A 17,128-nucleotide genomic window follows, 5' to 3' on the forward strand; every position below is an offset into this window, starting at 1 on the left:
AACAGAATGACACGCACATCCCCCTACATGCTCTTCAGAAACCCTTGGGGTGACACAGAAATGCACAGTGAAGGTCTTGGATAGGACGGTGTGTGCTCACAGGGTGAAAGAGATAGATTGAGCTGCTGAGGGACAGGGCTGCCCAAGGGGAGGGGAGAGCAGGGGCAGAGGGCCATCTGTCTTCGTAAAAGCTTTGTTGTCTCCTGTTTTACAGTTGGGGAAACAGAGGCACAGAGAGGCTGAGTAATTTGCCACAAGTCTCACAGCCGATGAGAAAGAGACCCAGGATTTGAACCACCTGAGCAGTCAGGTTTCAGAGCCAGTGGTTGAAATTGGCGGTCCTCAATTGGGGGTGACTTGTGCCTCCAGGGGATGTTTGGCAATGCCTGGAGGCATTTTAGATTGTCACACTGGATTGGAGGCTGCTACTAGCACTTACTCGTACAAACTGGGGGTACTTTAGACCTTTACGATGCACGAGACGCCCCTGACCACAAGCCAATATCCCATCCAAGCTGCCAGTTGTGCTGGGGTTGGGAAACCCTGAAAAGCATTTGACAAGAGTATGACACATAGTAGGTGTGCAGTAAATAATTGCTGAAGAAGAGGAGGAAGAGAAGAAAGGATTTGGAGAAGGTTGCAGGGGAGAAGTGAGTTTCAATTCAAAAGGGAGAAACAGTCCATATAGAGGAATCTGTTAGTGAAGAGAACACACGTGACACTGTTTTTTGGGTGGCTCTGAATGGCTGTCTGCCCCAGGAAGGGTGGGTAGAGGTGAGGCCGGTGGTAGGAGGAGGTTGATGGATTGGGGGTGGGGGCCGAGGCTGGGCAGCCACCAGCCACGGAAATGCTAACCTGATGTCTCGCCTCTCTGTCCCCTCCCACCCTGTGTCTCTCTCTCCACTCCTCTTGGCCTCTTTGCCAAGTAGGGGACAGCCGGAGGCTGAAGGGGGCCATCCAGAGGAGCACGGAGACGGGCCTGGCGGTGGAGATGCCCAGCCGGACGCTGCGCCAGGCCAGCCACGAGTCCATCGAGGACAGCATGAACAGCTACGGCTCGGAGGGCAAGTGAGTGTGGAGTCTGACCTGCCCGCAAGCCTTCCTGGCTGGCGGTCTTCCCCGGCCTAGGGCGGGAGGACCTCAGACTGGGAGGGGCCGTGGCTCAGGGTCCCCTGGCCGGGTCCGTCTTCAGGAGGGAGGTGATGAAGCAAGGACGCTCTGAGGAAGAGCGAGGAGGGCCAGACCCCAGTGCCTGATGGTCTAGATTTGAATCCTGGCTCCACCACTCACCAGCTGTGTGACCTTGGTCAGGTCGTCTGTGTCTCAGTTTCCTCCTCTGTAAACGAGGGTAAATACTTCATAGCGGCGTTATGAAGACTAAACAGGTTCATTTTTATTAAAAGCGTAGGCTAGTGCTCGACCTCCACCTCAGCTCCCTCCCATTTGGGGCCCTGACTGGCAGCTGGGGGCTTCTGCTGGCTGAAAGCCTGCCCGCTCCAGGCCCTCCGAAACTGGACATCTCCGGCCTCTGAGTGGCCTCGCCTTGGCAGATACTGCCGTTCCACCCACCTCCTCAGAGACTTTCCGGAGGGCGAGGAGAGGACAGGCGGAAGGGAGAGGAGGAGAAGGAGGAAGGGAGAGGAGGAGAAGGAGGAAGGGAACAAATGTTTTCTTTAACCTGAGAAACTTGGCAAGGCAGCAGAACTTGGTGGAAGATATTCTGGGCATCTGAGTAGCAGCGAGTCCCTGCTGAGTTCGTGGGGATTGGGAGGTGTGGGTCTGGGTCCTGGCTCTGCCTCAGACCCCGAGTGGCCTTGGGCATGTTCCTTGACCCGTCTAAGCATCAGGAGGCCAGAAGATGTCTCGTCTGTTGGTTTCCAGGCACGTTGGAGGACCAGGTCGTGGGAGGGTAGTGTGGTGCAGTGAGCATAAACAGGAAGTCAGACCCATATTCCCATTTTACAGAACAGGAGGCTCGGAGATGCCACACAGCGTTCTCCAAGGGGAGCAGCATAGGAGGGTAATAAAGTTGTGAGGATTAAATGAGCTAATATATGTGAAAGCACTTAAAATAATGAATGGCACATAGCAAGCAATATTATTCGTTAAGATGACTGTTGTTTGTTATTGACTTAGCTGCTGTTACTTGGGTATTTTGTTCTGTGAGGTCAGATGCATCCTAATGGACATAGTGAACCCCCCTAAATATAATCATTTCTATATAAAGTGCTTAGCACAGAGTAAGCACAGGATAAACGTTGGCTTTATAATTATTAAAAAGTTTTGGGAGGATGCCTTGAGCCCAGTTGAGGGAGGATCGGGTGGGTTGGAGGGGGCAGGGTCTAGCCGAGGGCAGAGTCTTGCCCTCCTGAGAGAGGCTGAGCTCAGTCAGGTGCTGACACCCTGTTCAACACCTGGGCAAGAAAGGGAAGGTGAAGGGACAAGTGGGGACCTTGAGCTGTGGTTGGCCTCCTCCTTGTTCTGGAGGTATTTTGGGCACTGGCAGAACTGAGGGGGTATGACCGTCCTCCTCCTGGGCTCCTGCCAGCCCAGCTCAGATTCACAGGAAGCCAGCCTGCCCAAGCAGCCCCTGCCAGCCTGAGGCCCAGGGCACTTCCGGATCTGTCTGTCCCGGGCACTGGATCACCGGGCATGTGTCTTCCTGCTAGTGGGCACAGGGGTGCTCCCCCGTGGATCTTCATTTCAGCAAACAGGATCAAGCGCCTACTGTGTGCCAGACAATTGGACTGGGCACCTCAGGTACCCTGCTTTCTTCTGACGAAGTAGCTAGCAGCGGTGAGAGCTGCAAAGGACAGGAATAGAGAACTTGGGGACTGTGTCCCACCCCGGACTTGGGGCTGGGAAGGTTCACGTGGGTTGGGCCATTCAGTCAGTGAAGGTCTTTGGGCTCTAGGTTATACTATACCAGGTGACCGTGGCTTCAGCCCTTGCTGCTTGGGCTGTGGTCTCTAATCCGGCAGCATTGGCATCCCCTGGGACCTTGGATGGCGCATCCATCCCAGACCCACTGAATCAGTCTGCATTTTAACAGGGTCCCAGGTGGTTCATGTGCACATGAAGGTTGAGCAGCCCTGGTGTAACAGTAGTAATGTGCTAGAGCTACCACTTCCAGAGACCTGGCTGCGGGCAGACATTCTGCTAAAGTGCTTTTACGCATACTGACTCACTCAATTCTCAGAGCAACCCGATGATGCTGGGACTATTAACATCCCCATCTTACAGACAAGAAAATGGAAACCAAGAGAGGTTCATTAACTTGCCCAAGGTCACACAGCCAGTAAGTGGCTTAAATGCTGGGATTCAAACCCAGGCATTTGGAGTCTGCACTTAAGTGTTACACTTGACTCTCTCCCTCATTTAATGGCTGCATCTACTTCCGGAGGTAGATAATTTCAGGATGGTTTGATGGCTGAATTACGCCATCAGGGGCCCTGAGTCTCTCTGTTTAGCCAGGGGTCCCCAAACTTTTTACACAGGGGGCCAGTTCACTGTCCCTCAGACCATTGGAGGGCTGCCACATACAGTACTCCAGTACACTGACCACCAATGAAAGAGGTGCCCCTTCCAGAAGTGTGGCGGGGGCCAGATAAATGGCCTCAGGGGGCTGCATACGGCCCATGGGCCGTAGTTTGGGGACGCCTGGTAGGTCTCAGTATGTTGGACTGATCCTGGTTTATCCCTTGAAGCTGAGGAAGGGCTTTCTTTCCCTGAGCCCCGTTCCGCCTGACTGAAGGCTGGGGTTCTCAATGTCAGGGGTGGAAGGGAACAGCGGTGGGTTTGGCAATCAGCCAAGCTCCCCCCACCAACAGGCCCATCTCCTCTAGACAGAGAGCAGGGATTCAAGTCCCCTGAAAAAGGGCCATGAAACAGTATCTCCCTAGACCCCCTCCCAGAATCCTGAGATCCTCCCTGGTGACGGTCTTCTTCAGTGTGGGTTCCTCAGAACCCAACCCAACACGTGGATTCAAAGGCAGCTAGGTCACGGGAGGCGATTCTAGATAACCACGGCGAACGAGCACCTGAGAGAGACCGGGCAGCGGCGGCATCCAGTAGTGTGTGCCCGGAGATGCCAGCTGCCACTGTGGGCAACCGGAGTTCAGTCCTGATGAGACCTCTGGGAGCCAGTGTGGAGTGTGTGCCTGAGAGTCATCCCCTGGGAGGCGAGGGAGCTGAAGACTTTACACTCAGACTCTCATCAATTACCGGTTGAAGGCGGCTCTGGTTAACCCTCCTGCCCTTCCTGCGGCACAGGGGGCTTCGGGGGCCAGAGAAGTTCCTCGGGGGCTAGGGGACGCGTGTGCTGGCAGTGAGAAGTCCGTGTGCCGTGGGGAGGGTCAGGGGACATGGAGGGTGGAGGCCGGCAGAGTCTGTTCCCCCGTCTGAGTGCACAGCACCACGTCCCGCGGCCCAAACCGGAAACCCGGGGTTCTCCCCGACGGTACCCTCTCTCACACTCCAGACCCGATCCCTCACTGGGCGCTACTCTTTCACTCCCGATTATCTCATGACTCCATTCATTTCTCCCCCTCCTCCCCCTTCGGTGAAGCTGCCTCACACTCCTACCTGGATGCCTGTAGTAAGTGCCCTTTTTGATCTGAGCTCCACAGGCTGTCACTCAGCACTTAATTCCTCTGCCCTGTGCCTCCGCTCCAGCGCCCGGAACCTCTTACGCTTCCCTGTCTCACCTCTGGGCCTTTCCTCCGCTGCGCCCTCCTCCTGGCACCCCCTTTCCTACCCCTGCTCCTGCTGCATCCTCTGACTCATTCCTCCTTCAGACCTCAGCTGAGAACTGGCACGTAGCTTTGTCTCATGTGCCAACTCTAGTTAATTGATAATGGCTCCCTGGATTGCTGTGTTCAGAGGGGTTCTGGAGCCCAATCCAAGTTTGGCGGGAGTGTTGAGGTTGATTAGTAATGTCTGCCCTGGGCGTGGGCAGGGGAGGTGGAATGGCGTGGTCTGCCACTCCCTGACTGTATCAGCAGCGTCCAGGTCATTCTTGCCCCTCACAGCACCTTCCACCCTGTAGTAATTCTCATGCACGTGTCTGTCTGCCCCACCAGACACTGAGTTAGTTTAGTGCCTGCCCACCATGGGGCCTGGCCCAGAGATGATGCTCTGCAGATTCTGTTGAATAGTGGGTAGGTACCACGAGCAGAAGCATGCACAGATTCTGCTTTTCCTCCTTTCCAGTCTCCTTCATCACACAGAATTGGGGCTTCAGCATCCTCTCTGTAAAGCCCAAGCTCTCCGAGCTGGCTGCCAGCACCCCTCCGGCCTCTCCCCTCTGCTCCTCATTGTCCCAAGGTGTCTGAGTTATCAGCATCCAGCTTCCTGGGTGTCTAGGTCACTGTGCCCACGGCCCTGGAAAGCAGAGTGTGGGCTGGTGGCAGGGCCACCTGGGCCCCCCGGGCTCAGGGGCTAATTCCTTCCAAGCTTGATTGCAAACCACTGAAGGCCAGGAGTCTGGGTGGGTTGTCAGAACCCCCTGCCTCTTCCCCACGTCTGATGTTAGCACAGACACCGTGCCTGAAGGACAAACCAGGACTGGGTGTGACTGGGCGAGGAGACAAGGGGGTTATAGGCATGAGTGTTTGTTGAGCATTTGGCTGTGCCAGATTCTGTTATGAGAAATATATCTCATTTAATATTTACATCAGCACCGAGGAGGTTGTAATCTATCATTGTTTGTTCCTATTTCACCAAAAAGGAGAACCAGGCTCTGGGAGGTAAAGACTGTGTCTTCACAGCTAGTGAGTGGGGAGTCAGGATTCAAATCCAGGCCTGCAGATCCCAAAGCCTGGACTGCAAAACCCTGCACTCTTCTCTGGGCAAGGCTGTGGTCCCCTCAGGGCACATAGAGACAATAAAGCAGACTGGTTAAGAAGATGACCTCTGGGCCAGAATCCCAGGGTTCAAACCCCAGGTCTACTACTTATTAGCAGGGTGATCTTGGTTGGGTTACTTGACATTTCTGTGCCTTGGTTTCCCCTTCTGTAAAATGGGTATTGGTAAAGCATACCTAGCCTTCATGGAGTTGTTAAAGGAGACTTAAACAAGTTAATGTCGATAACCTAGTACTATCGGTGCTTGGCTCATGACAAATTTTTAATAAATTAAAAAAAAAAAATAAATAAGATTCCCAGCATCATGCCCACGAGCCAAACTGCCATGGCAGGTGGGGGAGGGGCTGGGGGAGGGGCCGGTTTGGAGCCGTCTCTCGAATGCTGGAGAAACCGGAGTCAGGACTGTGCGAGGCTGCGTATCCTGGCGTGTGGTCAGTCCTGCTTCAACGTTTTGTTTGAAAACTTGAATTTGTTCCCACGCAATTGGAGTCTTGGGAAATAATCTGAGCACAGCACACATTTTTGCCTTTGCTCAGGTACGATTTCATACACGAGAAGCATTAGGTGAACGGAGGATATTTGCACCCACGTAGGACTACGTGACGCACACGCGCACACCTCCCCCCCAACATAACCTGCTCCCTCAGCCTCCGTGCGCTGCCCCATCCACACCCCATGTGACAGCTTCCTGTCCCAGTTCATCAGCCCTCCTCACCCCTTCACAGTCAGTCACACGCTGCAATCCTGACACTCATTTCCGCAGCAAACTTCCGGTCATCGGCAAGGTAAAGCACGTATTTATTGTAGTATTCGTACATTTCTTCACCACTTAACGTGTGTAAGACTGGGCTTCCATCTTTACTATGTTCCTGTCTTTTATTTCCTTTCTTTCTTTTTTTGGGGTGTGTGTGTGTGTGATACTGACATAATATTTGGGTGTTGTGCCCCAACCCCATTTTCCCCATGAACTCTGTAATTTTTTTTTTTTTTTTTGTATTTTTCTGAAGCTGGAAACGGGGAGAGACAGTCAGACAGACTCCCGCATGCGCCCGACCGGGATCCACCCGGCACGCCCACCAGGGGGCGACACTCTGCCCACCAGGGGGCGATGCTCTGCCCCTCCGGGGCGTCACTCTGTTGCGACCAGAGCCACTCTAGCGCCTGGGGCAGAGGCCAAGGAGCCATCCTCAGCGCCCGGGCCATCTTTGCTCCAATGGAGCCTTGGCTGTGGGAGGGGAAGAGAGAGACAGAGAGGAAGGAGAGGGGGAGGGGTGGAAAAGCAGATGGGCGCTTCTCCTGTGTGCCCTGGCTGGGAATCGAACCCGGGACTTCTGCATGCCAGGTCGACGCTCTACCACTGAGCCAACCGGCCAGGGAGAGCTCTGTGATTTTTTACTGCAGGATTTTGCACGCACAGTAACTTTTAGCACGTGTATACTTCATGTTACAGCACAACTGGTTGTGTGGTAGGCTCAGCAAGGCCGTGAGAAGGTGGATGGATGGGTGGATGGACGTGGGGGGCAGGCAATGCAGGATGGACAGAAAGTTCATAAACTTCAAAAGCCTTTCAGAACCACAAGACCCATCATCGCCACGAGGGCTGCGCAGCCTTTTAGTTTCAGATACAGTTGTGACAGGTGATCCATCCGGAAAAGAGGACCGAATCCAACCCCCAATAACCCAATTACTTCTTTAACCTTCGAGAGCATGGACAGTCCAGGGCCAGGTCGAGCTCAGTGATTCATCATGAAAGACAAACAGGTCTCAGCTCCTCAAACAAAACCTAACAGGATTTTGAAAGGCAGCTAATCTCATTTCACCATTAACACAAAATCAAAGGCCAGTAGAACACGGGCTGTCATCTCTTTTCAGGGCTCCACATGGCATGTGCCTCTGGGTGGCCCCACTTGCTGCAGCTGTTCCCCCTCCACGACCCGGGCTTGGCCTCAGAGGTCCAGATGCCGCACTTCTTAACAGGTCTGCAATCAGAAATGCAAGAGCACCAAAGAGAGAAGAGGCTCTTCCAGGCCGGGCAGCAGGCCACGGCATCTCAGTCCTTGATTCATTCAGCACATACTGTCTGCTAGGTCCTGCGCCAAACACCTTGCCTCCGTTACCGGCCTGCCTCTCCCCAGCGACTGCAAGGTGGTGACAGTGTAGTCCCATTTTATGCAGGGGGAAGCAGTAGCTCAGAGAAGTTACAGAACTTACCCCAGGTTGCACAACACTGCAGTCCAAGGCCTGTATTATGCCAAAGTCCGGTCTTAAACCACTATATTTTTTCCAGTTTGGGCCCAGCGGAAGCGTCTGGCAGTTTATTGAGTTCCGACTGCAGGGCAGTGAACGTTTACTGAGTTCTGACTGCAGATGAGTCATGGTCTGTGTAGTAGCGTGTATGTGGTAGTAATTCACAAGCTCTTTCCTACCCCGTTACAAATGGATCCAATGAGCAGAGATTTCTGATGCATTTAAAACTGGCACAACACCGGCACCGCTAACGGACTGGCTGCACATTGTCTAAGCGGCAGGTGTGGTCTTGTTTGCAGAGAAGAGTCACAGGCAGAGACAGCGGCAGGTGGCCAGCAGTTGACTCTGAGGAGTAGAAGCAGCTCTGACTGTGCATCTGCAGCCTTTCGCCCCGCCCCCGGGAAGACCCCAAGGTGGAGTGGGGTCCCCGATGCTGTTGGTCCTCTGGCCAGCAAGGACCTGCCACCACTGTCTTCTTTCTTCTGCCAGCCCCATGCAGGATGTGCTAACCCGTTCAGGGTTTCTGGGGCGTCTGCCTGGATCCTTGGCAGCTGGCGAGGCCCCCTGGATGGGAAAGCAGGCAGCCGCCCAGATATTATAAACAATTACCGCTAATTACCAGGCCTGCCAGTTCCCCATTGTCTGCTCACGATTCCACCAGGAACCGAGCAGCAGACAATGGCGTTGTTGGAGGAAACTTTCAATTTTAGGCTGCAGAAGGCCGGCTCTGATTGAGAGGCTGGGTCCCTTCAGTGATTTGGAATTCAAGAGGTAGCAACAATTTTGGAAGCAAGCTCCCAGACCCGCTCCCAAATGGCCAGGAGGTTGAGGTGGAAAAGAAACAGGTGTGGAGGGAAGGCCATGCCACCAGCTTTTGCGAGAGAGTCTGGTCTTTGCTGTAGTGCTGTTCATTAAGGGTCTTTGGGTTTGCAAGAATAACGAGTACTCATTTCTATCCCCAGATATTTAAGTTATTTTCCCATACTTTATGATGCTGTTGCATAATCGTTGAGCTTAGAGGTTTGGGAGCCCAACTGCTTGGATTCAGATAGCGCTCTGCCCCTGCCTTGCTTTGGCCTTCTCTTGCATGCAGCGGGAACATGTGGTCCCCTCTGCGGCATGAGGGACAATAGAGCCTGAGAGTCTCACAGGTTCACTCCACAGGATACCAGCAGCCACTGCTGCAAAGCATCCTGCCCTGTCCTCAGCGCCACCCAGGAGAAGGGTGGGCACAGTCCTCTGGGCTTTCAGGCTCCAACCCAGCTGGGGTTTCCTGGCCTCCTTCAGCGCCGCCAGCCCAGCTCAGGGACCCAGACCTTCCTCGAGGGTCCTCCAGCCTCCCAGCTCCCTTCCTTCCCACCCTGACATCCTTTGCTCCCCCAGGCTGAGGGCTTTTGTCTGCTTGTTTATTTGGAGACAGGGCAGCCTACTTTTGTACCTATCCTTCTCAGTCTGTTTCTTCTTAGATTTGAAGCTCAGAAGCCAGTAATCTGACGGTTTTATTCTCTGGCTGCTGCCTGGGTGGGGCAGCAGGAGGTGGTCGGGAATCATGAAAATGAGACGCACACAGGCTAAAATGTCAAATTGTTATTCTGCCAGCGACTGCCGATAACAAATAAAAACAAAATTTATTGGAACGATGATGGGGCCTCTTACAAAGCTGAGAGAGAGAGAGCTGAGCAGTCAGGACGAGGGGGCTGGTAGTTGGAGGCTGTTTGTAAGGATAGCCATTCACAGGGCTCAGATGGAAACTTTGTTACCCCCACTTCAGAGCTGGAAGAGAGGAAATTCACTAAAATTGGCTTAAGCAAAATATATTATAATTATATTTGTTGTTGTCGTTCTTTTGACTCGTGTGACTAAATAAAAAAGTCACACGACTTTTTTTATTTATGAAGTTCTTGCCTTAGGCAGAGCGTGGTCCAGGAGCTCACGGAACGCCATCAAGTTCGATGGCTTCATTCATGGACTCCAGGTGGTAGCAGGGTAGCTGCCAGAGGTTCTGGTCTGTTTCTGGGTCAAGACTGGTGGGAAGAGAGAGCATCTCCCTTCCTGCAGGTCAGAGAAGCTTCCCAGCCTGGTTCCTGGGGGCTGAGTCTGGCCACGGACCTGTCTTTGAGCCAATTTGCTGGGAAGAATGGGCCAGGCTGAGCTCATACCAGCTTCTGGCATCAGGTCTGGTCCACTGATGGAAATCAGTACCTTGGGGAGAGGGCTCCCTAGAGGAGATTTGAAATCTCATTCCCAAAGTAACGGGGTCGACATCGGGCAGCCCCCAGCAGCAACGAATGCAGACTTCCAAGGTCGAGCCACTGGTCCCTTCCACGCCGCTCGAACTGTCAGGTGCGAATGACTCTCCTGCGGATCGTGTTAAAAGGCAGGTTCTGATTCAGCAGCCGGGGGTGGAGCGGGGCGGAGTTCTGTATCTCATTAGCTCTCGGGTGATGCTGGTCTCTGGGCCACACTTTGAATATCACGGCGTTAAATCATAGGTACCAGGCGCTGACAAGCATCATCTCCCGCAATGCCTCCAACCAGCCCGAGACGCAGGAATCCCCTCACCCATGTCATGGAGGTGGGACCTCAGGCTCCGTGACAAGAGGGAGGGAAATGGGACAGGTCACAAAAGCTAAGCCCCAGAGTTTCGGAGTCGGAGCTGGGATTTTAGGGCCGTGAAGAGAGAAAGGAGAGAGAGATAGGACATGGGTCTGCCTGAGCCCGAGTGACGGATGTGGACAGAATCATCATGGCACGAGGGACGTTCTGGAGCTGACCGCCTGAGTCATCTGAGTCCTCGGTTGGCCCCGGGGAACATGAGTTTCCATCTCATCCTTTATTCTTACAGCCTGAACTATGGGGGAGTCTGCCTGGCGTCGGACGCACAGTTCAGTGACTTCCTGGGCAGCATGGGGCCGGCGCAGTTTGTGGGCCGCCAGACTCTGGCCACCACACCGATGGGTGAGTGCCCCAAGACCTATTCCAAAGAGGGGTGTCCCTCCGGAAGCCCTGCATTGCCCCTTCTTCCCCTTGGCTGTATCTGCTGGCACCAGCTTAGAGCCTGGTCCACACCTGCCAAGCCCTTAGCAGAAGCTGAGCATGTGGTGTGGCAGTTGGTTCTGGTCTTATTTTGGGCTGGGAGCAGGGGAAGGGGATTTTATCTCTAAGCAGAGAGGAGGTTCTGTGTCCTTGATTGAGCTTTCAAGCCACTTCCTAGTCTCATCTGTTGAGCCCTCTTGCAGGGGACGTGGAGATTGGCTTGCAGGAGCGGAATGGTCAGCTCGAAGTGGACATCATCCAGGCAAGGGGACTGACGGCCAAGCCAGGCTCCAAGACACTGCCAGGTGTGGAGTGCCCTCCCCTCTGCGAGGTGGGGGTGGGAGGTTGGCAAGCATGACTGGAGGTATATCTGGGTCCAGAAGAGAGAAAATTGAGCCCGGTGCGGAGGTGGAGGATGCCTTTGTCCCAACATTAGTGACTCACAAAGAACTGGTGATTCAGGGTTTGTTCTGGGGACCCAGTTGAGATTATCAGCTGACCTTGTTGTCATTCCCAACTGGACTGAGCTCCTGGAGGGAAGGGACCTTCTTTCCTGGGTAGGATTATACCCCAGTGTCTGGTCAGGTTCTTGGTACCCAATGGGTGATCAGAAAACATTTGTTTGGTGAATGGATAGAATGAATGTATAAGCCAGGAAAGGGATGGGCATGTCAGAGACAGAGAAAGGGACCAGGTGAGTACAGAGTGAGCAAGGGAAGAGGGAGGCTTGCAGGACCATTTGAGGGGGTGGCGTAGCCCCACCAACCCTGGCTGCACCCCATCTAGTTTGGCCCTGTTGTCTCCTCCCCAGAACCCCAGGGGGGCACTTTGATGCCCAGCGGTGGTGGGCAGCCTCCCTCTATGGTGCCTATGCCCACCATGTGAGGCCCACACTAGAACTCACCCTGCTGGCTTCTGTCCCCAGCGGCCTACATCAAGGCCTACCTGCTGGAGAATGGCGTCTGCATTGCCAAGAAGAAGACCAAAGTCGCTCGCAAGTCACTGGACCCGCTGTACAACCAGGTGCTGCTGTTTCCCGAGAGTCCCCAGGGCAAAGTCTTGCAGGTGAGGGGCGTGTGTGTCGTGTGTAGTGTCACACAGTAGTAAAGGGAGAGGCAGGCGCCCCCGGGGCGGGCCGCGCCTGGAGGAAGTGGAGTGCTGTGGTCGATGGGAGCTCCACAACTTGCTGTGCAACTTTGCACAAGTTTCTTTCTGAGCCTCAGCTTCTGTGTCTGTAAAGTGGGGACACTAACAGTACTTACTGATAACAGTGACCGTAACAGTAAAATGTGTGCTTTGTGCAAGAAAAGTATTTGCATGTTTGGCCTATAGTGAGTGCTCTACAAATGGCTTCCTTCATCACCATCATCACCATCATCATCATCATCATCATCATCACCATCATCATCATCTTCATCACCATCATCACCATCATCATCATCTTCATCACCATTATCAGCATCAGCATAAACCTCTAAAGGCCTAGGGCTTGGCCTGAAGCAGTGTTAATAAACTGGAAGCCCTTTGAGCATTCACACAGGTGTTGGGCCCTGTGGTCATTAGGAGAATCCCAGTGGTGACTCAAACCTGGAGCTAGAAACAGCTGCCCATTGCGGGTATGGGCAGGGCCCAGGCCAGATGCCTACAGAAGCAGGATGCCCATCCTTTCAGAGTTGTCTTTTAGGCCAGGGGTCTCAAACTCAACTCAGCATGTGGGCCGCAGAGCAAGATCACAGCCGTTCGGCGGGCCGCACTAGGTCTACAAAAGGCAACTGTTACGCAACACTTTTCTCACTGCAGTTGAAAACAAAAAAAAATCAGTACAACAAGCACAATCGTACATGCAGTTTACTCAGTGTCACAAAACGACCAGAAACTGTAGTTCGCATCACAACTGCTGTTAACTAAGCTAATATCTAGCTAGGATGCTAGAGAAATGAAAAATACGAGTAGGCCCCTAGGCTTACTTAATTTTATCCAAAATATTTTGAACTTCGTGGATTAGTTTGCGGGCTGCACAAAATTGTTCGGCGGGCCGCATGCGGCCCGCGGGCCACAAGTTTAAGACCCCTGTTTTAGGCACTTTCTGGCTTGCACCTAATTTCTTGCTTCTCACCTGGGCAGGCAAAGCAAATGAAGATGGGGCCAAGGTGTTACCAATGGCTAAGACAGTGGGACTTTTGCTAAACTGGGAGGCCAAGGTCCTGTCCAGGACAGAGTGTTTTGACCTGTGGGTAGAGACCCATCACTGAGTTGTGAATCAGTTTAGCTAGTCCTAACACTTTTTCCAATGGAGTGGATAGGAGAGAAAACATTTTTCACTCCTAGTAAGGTTAAGTCTCCTTCTTTAGTGGGTCACTGGCTTCAATTGTGAAGCCCATGTGTGCATGGGTGAGGATGATCCCTGTTAAAAAAAGGTTTGCAAAAGCCCTTCAGATATCATTTCAAACAACCGAAAGACCGTTTAGCTACTGTGCACGTACCTGCCACTTTTAAAAACTTTATTTCAGCCTGACCTGTGGTGGCGCAGTGGATCAGGCGTCGACCTGGAATGCTGAGGTTGCCGGTTTGGATCCCTGGGCTTGCCCGGTCAAGGCATATGTGGGAGCTGATGCTTCCTGGTCCTCCCCACTTCTCTCTCTCTCTTTCTCTCTCTCTGTCTCTCTTCTCTAAAATGAATAAATAAATAAAAATAAAAACAACTTTATTTCACGGGGGGATTCTGAGACTCTGGAAGCAAAAGGCCCGTGGGGCAGAAAGCAGGTAGGGAACTGATGATACGGGTCAGCCCTCAAGACTTGGATTCAAAGACGGGGCGTGAGGAGGACGGAACAGAACAGAGGGCAATACTGGAGGCAGGAAGCCAGTCATCTCTATGACTGATGACGGAAGCACTAGAGCCAGCGATTTTAAGGTGGTCGAATCACAGGAAGTGAACTGGATGTGGGAGTGAGCCCAGGGTCTGGTTCTGGGCCTGTGAGTGGCACCGGACTATTGGAACCACTGTGTCTCTTGCCCCGCAGGTGATCGTGTGGGGGAACTACGGGCGGATGGAGCGGAAGCAATTCATGGGTGTGGCCCGCGTGCTGCTGGAGGAGCTGGACTTGACCACCCTGGCCGTGGGCTGGTACAAGCTCTTCCCCACCTCCTCCATGGTGGACCCAGCCACAGGCCCCCTGCTTCGGCAGGCATCCCAATTGTCCCTTGAGAGCACCGTGGGGCCCTGCGGCGAGCGATCTTAGTGCCAGGGATGGGGAGGGGCTCCCCGAGATGGCCTGGAGACCACCCAGCCCCGACCTGGGACCCTAGGCCTAGGGGCACCTTGGACAGAGGAGGACGGGGTTCTCGCCCACAGTGGGGAAGCAGAACAGGGAGACCCCTTGGGACCCTCCTCACCCCTTCTTTGCCTCCTATCCCCTGAGACCTTTCCTCTCCCAGTGGGATTGGCTGCGCTTTTGACTTGGCCGGTTCTTGACCTGGTGGATGTAGCTGCAATCTGAAGAAGGAAAAGACTGAGGTGGCAGAGCAAACCATTCTCCTGCCCCAGACTCTGTCTGACTGCTCCCCCTTTTAGCGTCCTCGGAAGCTCGCTGCCCAGAGCCAAGTCCAGAACCCAGCGGCCATCTCCATGGTGCCAATTACCAGCAAGTGTCTTTCCTGTGGCACCGGGTTCAGGCAGCTACACCTGCCCCAAAGCTGACGGGGCAGCTTTGCAAGGATCCGGAGCCAGCTCCGGGGCGGCCCAAACCCCCCACTTGAAGAGGAGCTCCGGCCTCCCTCCGCCGGCCCGTGGAGGGAGCTTTGCCGCAGCCTGTCCGAGTTCATCTGTCTGTCCCCTCCTGCCTGCCCCTCTTCCGGTGGGATTGGGGTCCAGCGCGGACCGAAGGGAAGAAGGAGGTGCCCAGGGCCTGGCCCAGACCCCCCACCCTGGGGTGCCTTGCTCTGTGGGACTGAAACAAGTTGCTTTGGAAATGTGGGACAGGAGAGAACCCTGTCACCTGGGTTTTGGTGGAGGAGCTTTGGGACCCTGATTTTCCAGAACCCCAAGCCAGAAAGCTCACTGTCTCTGCATTTTGGGGTGCTGGGTTGGAAAAGAAGTCTAGGGAATGCTGGGGTTGGGACTAGTGATGCCTAGGTGAGGTTTCCCAAATAGGGGAATCCCTTCTTGTTGGATGAGGTCAAAGGTCATCTTGTCTATCCCTTTGCCTCCAGGCTAGGGGTCTGGGGAGGCAACAGAGCTCCCCTATTTTAGTCTTTTTAAACAAACCACATGTACTAAGGGCAGAGCCCACTGCCCTGGCCTCAGTTACCTTGGCTCAAGGAGAGAAGGAGAGAGGAGGTGTGAGTCTAAGAACCATGAGATTCCTTCTCGAGCAGGGGGGAGCTGCCTTCCCGGCCCAGCCCTCCCCGGGGCCTGTGGAAGCCCTGTTGCATGCTGGGGAGGACTCGGGCTGGCCCCTCTTTATAGAAGCACATTTCTGCCACCTCTCCCGGGAGGCCCCCAGCAGCCCGCCACCCCTCATCACCCAGTCCCTGCTGTGTAGGGCGTAGTCCAGGTTAGCTGGGTAGAGTTAGTGCTCCAAGCCCTGGGGCCTGTCCTTAGCTTGCACATAGTTCTCCCGGAGTCCCCAGACGGGGTGCAGAGGAGGGAACGAGTACATTCCAGGGGGCCACTGTCCCCTTGCTGGCCTGGGCCTGGGCCTCGGAGGCCAGCCCCTCCGTCTGCCCCTGCCTGCCCCTCGCCTGTAGTCTTGTAGCCGGAGCTGCCCACTCGACTCAGATATTCTGGTTTATTACCCTGGGCACTGATTTTATGAAGCATTCCTAAGGTTGTGGGTGTGGGTGGAGGCGGCCTGGACACTGTCACAGGGGGTCATTTTCCACTGCGAATACCCGCTGTGTCCAGTCCCGCTGTACAATCCTGGTTTCACTGTAGGCTACTGACCAGGTGGTTCTGCACCTGGAATTGCTCACACACACAGCCCTAACCTCCCCTCCCTTGCCTGTTTGAGCCCTAGGCATCCTTTAAAGTCTGGCTGAGTTCCCTTGCCTCTGGGGAGCTTGTCACATTACACGGGGCAGGGGCGACGGAGGCCCCTTCATTGAGGAGGCCGTCAGAGTGCCGGGGTTTGTGGGGTGGAACCCTGAGATGGGGCAGGAGGCAGCCGGCTCTGGCTGCACTCTCGTCGGAGGCCCAGAATCAGCCCCTCAACATTTGTTTTTGGTTTTTTTTTAAACCAGTGTGCTTTTTCTGCTGTTTGTTTATTACTCGCCATTTGGAATATTTTGAGCCAAGAGAGCACCTTCTCTCTCTGCAGCCGTCGCTGCTCTGGTTGTTCAGGGGTAGTTTTCAAAGATGGGGCAGAGAGCCTAGCCATCCCAACCAGAGGGAGAAGGGGCGCGGTGCCCCCCAGCCCGAGCCCGCCCTCTGGTGTCTGCACAGCCTTTATAAAGAGAGAGGGAGAGAGAGAGAGAGAGAGAGGCTCCAAAGCAATAACATCCTGGGGTGGCCCCCGAGGGCCCCCTCACTGACTTTCTTGTTTGTTCTGTGAAAATCAGCTCACCTCCTGGAGGGGTGGGGTGGGTGGGGGCTGGAGCCCTTTTTCTTTGTATAATCATTGTGAGCACGTGCCCCCTTCCGAGGGGCTCTATTTGACATGGGAACCACCGTCTGTCCTCACCGATCGGGGTCTGGGGAGGGGGTGACTCTTCTCATTATTAGCTTTGGGACCCTTCAAGCCCAGCCTGTCCCCACTGCTGTCAGGTCCTTTGCAGCTCAAACACCATTTGGAGAGGATCAGAGAGGGTGGAGTTGGGAGGACCTGGGTGGGGAGGGGCCGGGGTCTCTAGATGGTGATTTTATTTTTCAATCTCTGGTTCAGATGTCACTTGCAGAGGTAGCACGGGAGGGAGTCATCTCCACTTTCCTTCTTCAGAATCTGCTTTTCATACTAAAGGGAAGGCGGCTTTGGGACCATTAT

The 17,128-nt window shown here is 54.2% G+C and overlaps 1 protein-coding gene across 1 annotated transcript in view; it reads left to right on the forward strand.

The window, feature by feature from the left end:
* RIMS4 (regulating synaptic membrane exocytosis 4) overlaps positions 1 to 16,688 on the forward strand; it is a 54,118-nt gene extending 37,430 nt beyond the window's left edge. The window contains exons 2-6 of the mRNA XM_066387765.1: positions 930 to 1,068; positions 10,957 to 11,069; positions 11,351 to 11,452; positions 12,073 to 12,212; positions 14,171 to 16,688. Coding sequence (XP_066243862.1) covers positions 930 to 1,068; positions 10,957 to 11,069; positions 11,351 to 11,452; positions 12,073 to 12,212; positions 14,171 to 14,389 — 713 coding nt within the window. The 3' untranslated portion in view covers positions 14,390 to 16,688. The remainder of the gene's footprint in view (positions 1 to 929; positions 1,069 to 10,956; positions 11,070 to 11,350; positions 11,453 to 12,072; positions 12,213 to 14,170) is intronic.
* The last annotated feature ends 440 nt before the right edge of the window (positions 16,689 to 17,128 follow it).

Source organism: Saccopteryx leptura, chromosome 5 (assembly GCF_036850995.1).
Source record: "Saccopteryx leptura isolate mSacLep1 chromosome 5, mSacLep1_pri_phased_curated, whole genome shotgun sequence".
NCBI lineage: Eukaryota > Metazoa > Chordata > Mammalia > Chiroptera > Emballonuridae > Saccopteryx > Saccopteryx leptura.